The sequence below is a fragment of the Mercurialis annua genome, linkage group LG4 (genome assembly GCF_937616625.2).
Source record: "Mercurialis annua linkage group LG4, ddMerAnnu1.2, whole genome shotgun sequence".
NCBI classification, from domain to species: Eukaryota; Viridiplantae; Streptophyta; class Magnoliopsida; order Malpighiales; family Euphorbiaceae; genus Mercurialis; species Mercurialis annua.
The window spans coordinates 24179674-24191997 of record NC_065573.1 but is presented as its reverse complement, the minus strand read 5'-3'; the positions used below and the strand labels follow the sequence as shown (position 1 = coordinate 24191997).

The 12324-nt window shown below is 31.4% G+C and overlaps 2 protein-coding genes across 6 annotated transcripts; one reads left to right on the top strand and one right to left on the bottom strand.

Moving 5' to 3' along the window:
* Positions 1–983: 983 nt before the first annotated feature.
* Positions 984–2486, top strand: LOC126678037 (uncharacterized). Its single transcript, XM_050372897.2, has 2 exons — positions 984–1718; positions 2384–2486. Exon 1 carries the CDS (start codon positions 1084–1086, stop codon positions 1714–1716), a length of 633 nt encoding a protein of 210 aa, XP_050228854.1. The 5' UTR covers positions 984–1083; the 3' UTR covers positions 1717–1718; positions 2384–2486.
* Positions 2487–7318: 4832 nt separating this feature from the next.
* Positions 7319–11044, bottom strand: LOC126677700 (uncharacterized). Of its 5 annotated transcripts, none has more exons than XM_050372461.1 (3): positions 8886–11044; positions 8115–8264; positions 7319–7794 (listed from the first exon to the last, which is right to left on the bottom strand). In XM_050372461.1, the coding sequence occupies exon 1, from the start codon at positions 10878–10880 to the stop codon at positions 9012–9014; it is 1869 nt and encodes a 622-aa protein (XP_050228418.1). In that variant the 5' UTR covers positions 10881–11044; the 3' UTR covers positions 7319–7794; positions 8115–8264; positions 8886–9011. The 5 variants fall into 5 exon arrangements, with proteins under 5 accessions (XP_050228418.1, XP_050228420.1, XP_050228417.1 ...); XM_050372463.1 differs by having other exon boundaries at positions 8115–8201; XM_050372460.2 differs by having other exon boundaries at positions 7484–7794; positions 8841–11044.
* Positions 11045–12324: the final 1280 nt, after the last annotated feature.

Here is a 12324-nt window from a genome sequence, read left to right as displayed (position 1 = left end):
AGTGGAGAAGGAAAACTCGACATTTTAGCCCCTTCTCAATTTTATACTAGCGTTGAAAACTGATTAATTTTATCCTATTTCGCATTTTTGTGTTTCAATTGTACCTTAAAATATTAAATTGACGTCCTTTTCATTTAAAAAATATTCAAAAATATTTTCCATATATAGCATATATTAATTGTATATGTTTAAAATTTATTTAGATTTAATTAAATTAATTAAGAATTTAAATTAGTTTTAATTTGATTATGGTTTTTAGTTAGTTTTTAAAAATAAAGGACTTATTTATATTTTTTTGAATGAAAAAAAATCTAATTTTATCGTTAAACTTAGCTAATTGAATGATTTCATCCTTCAAGTAAAATAATTGTCAAAAATTGAAAAATTGACTACAATTGAAACGAAAAATACAAAATAATGTAAAATTGACCAGTTTTCAACGTTATGGTAGGATTGAAAATGAGTTAAAAGGTCAGCGGATTATAGCATTAGGCCTTTTTAAATAATGTTTTGAAATTTTTATAATTTAATGAATTTTTTTAAAAGGAAAATGAAGTTGAGAAATCAAATTTATTTATCTTTATTTTTTAGTTTCAGATATAAATTTACCAGTTATTAAATGATAAATTTAATATCAAAAATGATGATAACTTTTAAATGACGTGGAATTTATTGTTAAATATATGAATAAATTAGTATCGTTTTCTGATAAATAAGTTATCATCAGATGAAAAAATTACAAAATTTGGTAACAGTAAAATAAAATAGAATATATTTACTCCTTTTGTAATTAAATAAAAGTAAAAAAAATAACCTACAAAATTTGACACCCTCATGAGTTATTTCAAATGTATTGTGTCAAAATTTCTTGATAATATTTTTTCATTTGTGGTGATTTCATGATAATTTCCATAGAAAAAGTGAAGAAGGAGTGATGTAATAGTACCAAAATACCTCTAAAATAAACAAATGTAAATGACTATTTCTTTTCTAAATAACCTAAAAGTCTAGTGGCAAATTGGTAATCAAAATCCTTTATAAATCTCACAAACAAACCTCAATAGAAACATAAGCCAATAAAAAATGGTGACCCTTCTTCAAGTTTTCTCCACTACTACTACAAAATCACCATCTTCTTCTTCTACCTTAAGCACTGTGAAGATCAAAACCCTAATCCACACTATTATAATCTCACACGTGTGCCGGATCGTTCGAGCTTTATCGAAAGCAAAAGCCATAATTATTCAGATTTTCAAAGAAAACCAACCCATAAACTTCACTTACCATACAAAAAGAAAACATAAAGCAAGAAAAATATTATTTGGATCATTTAGGTTACATTATAACTGGTGTTCTTCACATGTTATACCAGTTTCAGCACCGGTTCTTAATGGTATTTCTTCTAAATCTCATTTATTTTATGATTCAACGTGGAAATCCATAGAAAATAACGAATCATCCTCTGCTGAGCTTTCTGGGTACCTCCATTGGCTAGAACAGAAGAAGTTGAATCAAGAAAAGAATAATTGTTGTAATAACAATGGAGGAAAAGACGACGAGGAAGACGACGACGAGGAAGACGACGACGACGATGATGTTGGTAATGAGATAGATCAGTTGGCAGATATGTTTATTGCAGATTGTCATGAAAAGTTTAAGTTAGAGAAGCAAGAATCATATAGGAGATTCCAAGAAATGATGGCTAGAAGCATGTGAATGTGAGAATTTTTTAAATTTTAAATTTTATTTTCTTGATTTTGATTTTTTCTATTTCTTTGTATCTTTTTCTTTTTTCTTTTTTAGCTTTCCCATTCTTCTATATGTTGAATTACATTGGTAGGGGTGAGGAAAGTACATAGTGATGGTAATTGATGAGTGAGTGCAATATTGATGAGTTATATGGTTAATTTATTTAATTTAGTTTTTGATTAGAATATTTTCTTAATTCCCTTTTGATTTTGTACTTTTTGAGATGATTATTAATGTAAATGGGGAATTAATGGTTAAGAAAGATTGAAATGAAGAAGAAGGTAATTTATGCAATTGTTTTCTTGGATATGGTAGTAATGGTACTATTATTATTTAATTAATTCTCGCAACTTAATTAGAAGGTTCCAATATTAGTGAATTGTATAGTTTTGTTTTCTTCTTATGTTCTTATTTTTGTTCTAGTAATTCCCCTTTAATTGTTTATATATATATATATATATAAAAATACTCCAATCAACTTCTTTTTTTGATGAATTATTCCAATCAACATTAGTGGGATTCGTTAAATAAAACTTGAAATTAATAATTTTATACCATCCCAGTATCCCACAATCACCATGTTACCTATCCTTTTAAATTTCTTTGCTATGCATAGTTACAATGAATTCTGCAGATTTACCGACAGCCGGATCCGCCGGTGACATTTTGTATTTTAGTCGGGGTGGAACTAAGGTGCAGATGGACAACCGGCAACTGCTACCGGTCCTCACTCATCGTTTATTTTGGATTATTTTTTATTAATTATTTTAATCATATCATAATGCCTCCTTTTTTGTAAATCAATTATTTTTCTCTTCTTTTACTTGTCACTATATGTTTATTTTGGTGTTGTACCACGGGCAGATGATTGAGATAATAATTGAAGTAAAAAAATTAATTGTTTCTTCTTACCACAATTTGTTAAGATTTACTATTGTTTTTTAACTTTATCATTATTTTATGAAAAACTATGAGGTTTTGACTAATGCTGGAATTATGGGGTTGTCGAATTCGAATTAATATATATATAATCCAACCACCAAATCAATATTAAATTAAGAAACTAAATGCGATTTTATCATATAAGTTTGTTTTTAAAATTAATCAAATCATAAATCATAGGATTTTCGTGATTTTAAATGGTGATTGTGAAATCATGTTTAAATGATGCCCTACCTGCTATTAAAATCTAGGGCTCATGAATTTGAGATTACCACAACATGTAGGACTTAATAAATTAGGAGTTTATATAATTCCATTCAAGATAATAACAAGTACACTTATTCTAGGATCACTAAAAATGAAGAAGAAGAAAAGACAAGTACATCAAATTTAGTAGGTCATTTTGTGGATTGGGAATTAAAGGGCTTATTATTTTGGAGATTGTGCCAATCATGTTCACAATCACTACAATATGTTGGTCCAGTTTCATGCTTTTGGAGGTTTAGGGTTTGAATTCAAACTTTTATAATTAAGTGGTAATAAAATGAATTTATCTACATATGATTTGGATTTATATATTTATATACATTCACTTTAGTTATCAGTGATTCAGTAGTTATCTTTTGATAAGTTAGGACTATGATACGTTAGCTTTTCTTCTATCATTGAGAAGGGAAATTTTTGGTGTTTGTAAAAAATATTAATTTCACAACTTCACTAAAACTTTGCTAAGCGTACATATAAGGGCGGACCCAGCCTTTGGACTGAGGTAGAAATTTTATTTGTTTGCAAAATTACCTTTTTAATTTTAATTTTTTAAATATAGTCACTAAATTTAATTTTTTTTATAATTAGCCCTCTCAAATTTTATTTTGTATAAATCAGCTATTATTGTAGAATTTTTAATTTTGCTCCTCGATACATATCATTTGAACTATCACTCATTAATATATATGATAGGTTATCATTGTTTAGAAACTATTGATATGTTGGAATATTACTGAAGAGAGAATATATATGTTTAGTGAGTCCAACTAAATTATTGGTATTGCTATGAGAACTGTTGATGATGAAATCTAACTGTTACAGAAACTTTATTTTAAAAAGTATATTTCAATCAGAGCTTCTAAGCTCCTCCGGCCTCCACCAATGGGTTCGTTCCGACCACGTCTTCTTTTTGTCTTAATGTCTAAATACTCAATTTGATGCTTTATAATTACTTAATTTATAACAAAATATCCAAATGTAAATTTCAAGCAAAACATAAATGATGTATGTACTGATAATTAATATTTAATAAATTAATAATTCTAATAATTAATAAATTTTTAGAGAACCAATTTGAATATTATGTCTTATAAAGTATTTAATAAATTAATAATTCTAATAATTAATAAAAAAATTGTCCACTATGTATATTAATTATCAGAGGGTCGACTGTATGTAAAACAATCATAGGGACTAAGCCTATGCTCAAGTTATAGTATAAAACAACTCGGTTAGAAAAACATTTAAATTAAAGCAAATTTAGAAAGACTATAATTAATGAGAATTTTTGAAGTTCCAAATTTTATTAGGTATAATATTTTCTCTCACCAAAAAAAGTTGATGAAAGTTGAAATTCAAACCCTAATAATACACGTATGCTTTTGATAAGTTAAATAAGCTATCTAATTCATTGCTTTGGAAAAAAAATGAAAAAATGAGGATTATTCCATCTAAATCAAAAGGAAGGAGATTTTATGATCATATTAGCACATGCAAATGACATGAGCACAAAGTACATACATAGACTTGAAACAGCACGAGAGATTATGTATGAATTTTACGCCATATTGTTGAATTTATAAAAATGGAGCATTCGTAGATTTTAAAAGGCCAAATGTCGTAAAAAGTCAAACTTTTTATAAAAATTTCATAAAATTCCGACCTTTCAATTTTGTCGATTTTGGCTAAAAACAGATTATTTTGGTGACGAGGACTCACTCTACTGAGTCGAAATTCAATATCATTGTCAAATCCCGGGATGTGGACCGCTCGCAAGCCCACATACCTGGTAATTCCGGGCTATAATAGCCAGCAATCCAACCACAACCACTCCATATTAAGAAAGGGCGTAGCCGGGGTTCGAACCCGCGATCTTTGACGCCCAGATTATTTGGTTTCAATTGTGGCCAACTTTCAATTTGATTTCAATTTGTCTATGTGGCGCCTACGTCGCATGCACATATATTGAAAGGTCAGGACTTTTGTGAAATCAAATAATTCATTTTTGGCCAAAATCGACAAAATTGAAAGGTCATGACTTTTGTAAAACCAAATAATCAGTTTTTGGCCAAAATCGACGAAATTGAAAGGTCAGGACTTTTGTGAAAGGTTTGGCCTTTTTACGACATTTGTCCATTTTAAAACTATCTAAATTATATATTTCTTATATAAAATAAATTGGCATGATAGTATAGATTTTTTTTCTTTTTCGGTAAATGAACATTATTAGCACATCCACAAGACGATGGATGGCAAAAAAAATCTTTTAAAAGGATCGCAGCTAACAGGAATAATTGCAGAAAAATTTGCGATTTGAACATTAAAAAAACTATTTCGGTTTATAAATTTATTTGACATAATTAGTTAGGTTCAATTTCAGTTATGGTTAATTGGACCTAAAATATTATAATTTCAAATGAAATAATTTTGATTTCTCTTATTATTTCATTTCAATTTAAAATTTGAGTGGGCGAAGATCTCGATTTGAATCTATATAATTTGTTTTAAAAATCTTGAGTATACTTGATGTTAATTGATTAAATTAATTTTTCTGTCACATAAATTTATAGACCGAACTAACTTTCTTTATAAAAAAACATAAATCAAATAAATTTGTCAGCCCAGTGCCACAAATTGCTTATTGCAGGTTACAAACTAAAATTTTACATTACTTGTTTGGCTATGACTTCTTTTCTTTCAAAGTAATAAAATATTACTTCAAGAACAAGCATTTCTTAAAATATCAAAATTAGCAAGTAAATGAAGCAATGTTGAAAAATTAGCTAAATAGATCTCAAAATTGATGAAGAGAGGGCAAGAGTGCGTACCTAATTAGTAAATAGGGGTGAGCAAAAATTTGATCAAACTAAAGTAACCAATTTATATTGGTTAAGTTCGGTTAAAAGTCTAAGTCAATATTAGCTGGTTCGGTTAATAAATTTTGTTTAATGTGGTCAATTAAATTAATTCGATTTAGCTAATTCAGCCAGCTTGACATTAACACGATAAAATAATTAAAATAATTAAATTTCGGTAAAATCAATCGATATATAATGGAATCGAACCAATAGTTTGCTCAGCCAAGATCAGTCAAGAGTTAATGGAAGTGTAAAAGAAGATTGTGAAGGCATCAATGGAGATCTTTTTATTCTGTGCTATGTTTCTTTTTATTCCAAAACTTCCTTTACATATAAGAGAGTGAGGGCTTTAACATGGAAAAATCTGGTCATTTGATCTCTGTCTCCTTCTTCATAGACCACTTTTTTTCTAAAATTTAAAAAATTTAAAACTCATTTGGTACTTAACATTTTCAGTTTGGTAGTTGTTGATCTGGCCTTGTGGATGGGATTCTAACTTCTTTATAAAAAATGACTCAAACTTTTAAATTCTTTTCAATTATTACTCCATCTTTAAAAGATTTTAAAGGTTTGGATTTAAGCAAAGGGTCAATTAGATCCCTCAACAATTGAGGCTCAAATTATTAGGTCAGTTGAGGCTCACCTTGTGAGTGGAGGTGAATTTCACTCAACCATTTTGATCAATTAAGGATAGTACCTTTAATTTTTAGATCAATTGAGGACATTGATCTTTATCTTTATTTTTAGGCCGATTAAGGACAAAATTGGATTTTCTTGATCTCTCAACTTGTTTAAATTGTATAGTTTTTTCCTGAATTGATTTAAATAAAATGTTATACTTGATTGACTACAATGGCCAAAAATGAACTATTTGACCTCAAATTATAAGTTTAGGGACCGGATTGGTACTTTATTAGTTTGGATTTTGTAAATATATCCTAGCAAACCAGACAAATTTTTCTGGCTTCAAGTTAGCAAGTTATTCTGTGACTTATAATTTCATCAACTAGAAGCATTTCTTAACAATTTTAATGCAAACTGTCAATTTTGGTAGGAACTTAGATGAAAATGGCCTTCATAATTAAGGTGAATTTGCTTTGTCTCCTGCAACTTTATGAAACTTTATTCAAAGCATCTGCACTGTTCAATGGTTTCAGAAAGAATGTTGAAACTTTATTCAAATATAATCACTTGAGATACAATTGTAAACAGAAAAACGAACATAAATTAATCAATCATATGATTTTTACATCAGCAAACAACTTAGTATCGTACTCCAAAATCAAAAAAAATCAAAATCACTCTTACACTGATGTTCCTGAAAGACCCAAGGAATTTTATGCTGCACGAAAACGAAAATGTTGAAACGAAAAAATTATATTTTTTACATGAATATGCTGCAGTTATAAAAAATTTGGAGTTTTAGAAGCATTCTGAAAATGAAAACGAAATGTCAAAACGTAAGGTTCAACAAGTTTCCGTACAACACACAGCTTGACATCTGATGCAAACTATCTTGCAGAACCATTGAGGTCCAATTTCTTCTAGCAGCAACATTCTTTCTGCCATAAATACATGGATACCACAAATAAAAGTATTCAGGCAGTTTAGCGCAAAATGCTACTAGATGCTCCTAATAGTGGGTGATACAATACTTTACATACAGGTGACGAACATGGTAATCCGTTGAAGGTCAAAAGAATCCAAACAAAAATCTATATTTTCTAATTTCTATCAATGAAACCTATAATTCTGTAATGTTCTACCAATTCAACAGTAAACATTGAAGAATGCAAAAACCAAACCCAAAGGAAAATAAAAGAAACCTGTTGCTATAAAGTAGCACCGAGTTTGCAAAAACAGAGCCTCCATAGTAGCAAATCAACAAACATAGAGCAAAAGCTACAGCAAAGTGCATCCTATTGGAGTTTATTTGAGTGACCTCGCATATAAAACGATTGTATTGTGTCATTTCCACCTGATTTGGTCATTAAAAGATCACCAAATGGCAGACAGTTCATATGCGTCAAATGCTAATTGAACTTGAAACAGCTAACACATACGAAACATAGCATGAAAATAACATCAAAAGCCCAAAATTATCATATTCCTTTTTCATTGGAAAATCAATTAAACATATAGAAAGTAGTTGGTCAACTCTCATTTTCATGTGTCAAATGCAATAAAGTAGAACTAGATAAAACGGCAGCTATACTATGTGACAAAGCAAAATATCTCTCAATTTTGTGCAAAAAAGAACCTTAAAAATATGAGGAAAGCAAAGGTAAAATTTTGGACCTGTAACAATGGCAACGAAACCTGGGCCAACAATCCCTTGAGTAACTTGTTTGGTTGTTGAAGATAATGAGAACCAGATGGACTTTCCTGCAAAACAACCACATTCTTCCTTTTTCAAAAATTTGCGATTCTCTTTGTTTTTCTTTTTTCCTGAAAAAAATCAGCCAGTGAGGATAGTTGAAGACTGAAGTGATGGCAGTTATCTTTTACATATATAGGCAATCTCTCTGCAGCTACTGGATTCCATAAAATATATAAACAATGTAGCATCTCCGCTTAGAGATATATGGGCTCAGATAATTACTTAGACTCAGACTTTGCCTTTGGAAGGTATAGACTACATCAACAAACTATATCAACGTAAAGTTCATGGTTTAATTATGTTAATCAATCCGTATATAGATCAAAGATTAACTACGCCTTTGTATTTGTTCAGCAATTAAATAGAATGAATGCCAGTGCACAAGTACTTGCTGCAGAAATCCAATGCTACACATGGATACATACCGAGTATCTATATAGGAAATCAACTATCATAAATGAGTCTTTCATGTTCTGATAAATTCTCTAGCTAATAACATGATACTGTAATAAATAACCCTTTCATGCGAGTATGTGGGCATGGATTTTTAAGATAATTTCAAATGAATTTTGATCAGTGTAAAAAATACAAAGGGTCAGACATGTATAGATACATTATAAATAAAGTATACTGAAATGCAGCACCTCACTCAGCCACAGAAGAACAAAATCGGCCAATAATACAAGTACCTCACTGGATGTGTGATAGTCATTGAAAGCATTTTCTACCTTGAAGACCGGTCATAAAAAAACTATACAAAGAGATTATCATATTTCAACACCCAATCATCTTCCTCGGTCAGTGTCAAGCAGATTTCAAGGAAGTAATTCAGGATCAAGTTCCCAACAGTCTTTGAAAAGATCAGGGACTTCATCATTAGAAAGCTTCCTCGCAGGAATCTGATGTGAAAGTAACCGAACATCATCTTTTCCGAGCCATCTTATAGCATGAGATCCAATTTCACGTCTTGTAAATACACTATTAAACCCATCAACTTTCACAAGGTAGGCCATGCTCATGCCATACATCTCACTATAAGTGGTTAAGAACAAAGCAACTTCATAGCATTGCTTATTGCTAGCTGAGACGTTTCTTTCTTCTGCACCCAAATGCATTTCATTATGAAGTGCCCATACTGAACCTTTTTTCGGAAAAATCCTAAAAACTTCTCTTGCTTCCCTTTCACAATCCACAACATGTGAAAAAATATTTAGGGAATTAATTGTTGTCCTTCTGGAAATCTTAAATCTCCCTGAGCATATACGAAATCCCATTTTCTCCCAACAAATTGCACCTTCATCTGCATTGCTTTGCCGATCCAACCAAATCAACTTTATCAAAAATCGGTTCATAGAAACAACATCATCAATCAAACCATAACGTCTCGGCAGGCCCTCATCATCATATATAGCCCATACTTGCCCTTTCTTAAATTTGTTTCCTGCCCTATCCATATCAAAGTCATGCAAGTCTAAATCCTCAGTATCCACTACCTCCAAATCCCCATTACTCAAATTTGTGTGGCGCTCAATGCTCCAACTTGCGCTCTTCCTGGATCTACTCCAGCTCTCAATTTCTAAATCACTACTCTTATGCACACTGTCTTTCACCTCCAGTACCGTTGCCACACTCTTCTTAGAAGCTTCACTTTTCTTACTCTTCATGTTGCTAAGCTTCTCTAAGACATCAAGTTTTTCCTTCTCTTTTTCATTGCTGTTCTTTGCCCCATCCTTCTGCTTCTCCTTAAATTTTGCTTTCTGTTGGAGAACCTTTTTCTTCGCATCCAACAGCATCTCTGCTAATGTCATCGTTTCATCAGCAAAAATTACCTTCTTCGGCTTTGATCTCTTCAGGACCTCCTCGACAGTACTCATTCTCTTCCTCAAGCCTCCACCCCTCAGTCTCTCGCCACTCCATTCTCCAAAGCCACCCTCTTTCTCCTCCAAATTCACACCTTTCGCTTTCCGACTCTGGAATTGAGCATCACCCGAACTTGCTTTCTTCCTCAAATCCCCACTACGCAGTTCCTCAACTCTACCCATTTTTTGTTCCTCATAAGCAGCAACCTTTCTCTTCAACCTCTCACTAACTCTAACCCCATTATCATTCTCAGTTTTTTCAACAACCTCCACAGCCTCAAAACCCTGTTTACAACTAGGACAAATCAAAACATTCCCCACATACTTCCTCTCAAACTGATGCAAAAGCCTACACCTTAAACAAGCAGTCCAAAAAGTCTCATCGCCATCATTACTAATACTAACCCTCTCATCTTGAAGCTTAATCCTCAACCTCATATCATACTCTTTCCTCCTAATCTTATCAGACAAAACCCTAAACCCTTCACCCACAAGTTTAAAAGCATCCTCACATCCTAAAAAAGGGTTCTTGTCAGGGTGCAAAACTAAAGCTAATTTCTTGTACTGTTTCTTGATTGTGTTAGCATGAGAGAAGGGTTCTACCTGGAGAACTTTGTACCAGTCTCTGAAATCATCAGAATTGGCGGCACCGGCACGGAGGATTTTGAAAGATGTGAGCATTGAAGAGAGACCTTCGAGATTTGGAGAGAGTTTGTGGGCTTTCTTGGCGTATTTGAGAGCTGTTTTCAAGTGGGAGTCTTTGTAATTGCTCTCTGCTATTGATTTTAGACGGAGTGCTTCTTCTTGGTTCTCGTCTGTGTCCATTAGGTAAGTGAAGAACAGAGGAGAATGCGTATGAGAATATGAGGTTTTTACAGTCTCTTTTTTAAGGTTTTTAACAGATGAAAATGGAGATGGACGATTTTCTTGAACTGCAAACGAAGTGAGTACGAAATATTTGGAAACGACAGGTTTCAGAGTAGTTCCCGTAGGAGAGAGGTTCTATTCTTATTCATGTAATGGGCCGAGTCGAGTATGGACCGGACTCAACTTTTTAGCCTAAACTCGAGCACGAACCTGTCATGGTTATTGGGTAGGAAAAAAGAGCCCAGCTTGGGTACTCGAATTTGAGAAAATTACAAGATAATTCTAAAAACGAAAATTTTTTACAAAAATAAGAAGTTTTCAAGCGTGTACCTTATTTTATAGGCTTGGTTCACGATCTACACCGTTCATTATAAAATAAACGGTGTAAATTAATTTGATTAAAATTGTCACGATTAATATTTTGTTTCGCAACCTCTTCGGAATTCATGGCAGCAACTGTTAAGGGACGCGTCTAAAAATTGTTGGGACAGTTGCTGGTTGAAATGTGAATTTTAGAAAAAGCTGGGCCGCTGACTAGGTCGCTCTCTTTTATTTCATGGTTCAGCTCGAAGGTACAAAACTGACTATCAACACGTCGTCTTCAAAATAAAACAGCAAAAAATAATGCCACCACTGCACTATGATAACAGTTTGATAACACTCGGTTGCATTGTTCAAGAAGTGTTTATAACACAAGACTGTTTTTTTTAACTCGGAGAAAAAAATATTGTTTATAATATAAGACCATGTTTTTTTTTAACTCAAAAAGAATTTTTTTTATAGCACAAGACTATGTTTTCTTAAATTAAAAAAGACTATATTTATAACACAAGACTATATTTTCTCTAACTCAAAGGAAAAGTTCTAGTTTTAATGTGTTTGACAAATGAAGAGAAAGTCTCAATTTATAGGAAAACTAGAGGGAACAACTCTCTTCATGTGAAAAGATATAATTTTTAATGTTTAAATATTTCACACATTAATGTGTTCACACACTATAGTTAGCAGTTACGAAATTAGATTCACAATAAAACCACTTTTAAAAATATGTTAAATCTCAAATTATAAATTTATTAAGCTTAATATACAATTTGAACTTTCATTATTGGTTCAATTTTAACTCGAACAGTAATAATTTATTTATTTTTTTAAAAAGTGGTACCTAATGTTATTAGAAGTAACAAAATGGAGACTCTTTTATCTGATTTTTTTGATACTATTCATACTGACATAGACAATGCGTGACATATGTGGTTGGCATCAACAAATATAATGGCAAAAGAACTCTATTGAAGGGTGATCCATTTTATCATTTTTAATAATGTTGGATACAACTTTAAACTAAAGATAATGTTACGGTCCAGGTTAAAAATCACGTCTAATATGAAAGTTGAAATTGCAC

Bases quoted from the DNA above. Each gene is read 5' to 3' on its own strand.
- LOC126677700 (XM_050372461.1), bottom strand. From the start codon at position 10,880: ATGGACACAGACGAGAACCAAGAAGAAGCACTCCGTCTAAAATCAATA.
- LOC126678037 (XM_050372897.2), top strand. From the start codon at position 1,084: ATGGTGACCCTTCTTCAAGTTTTCTCCACTACTACTACAAAATCACCA.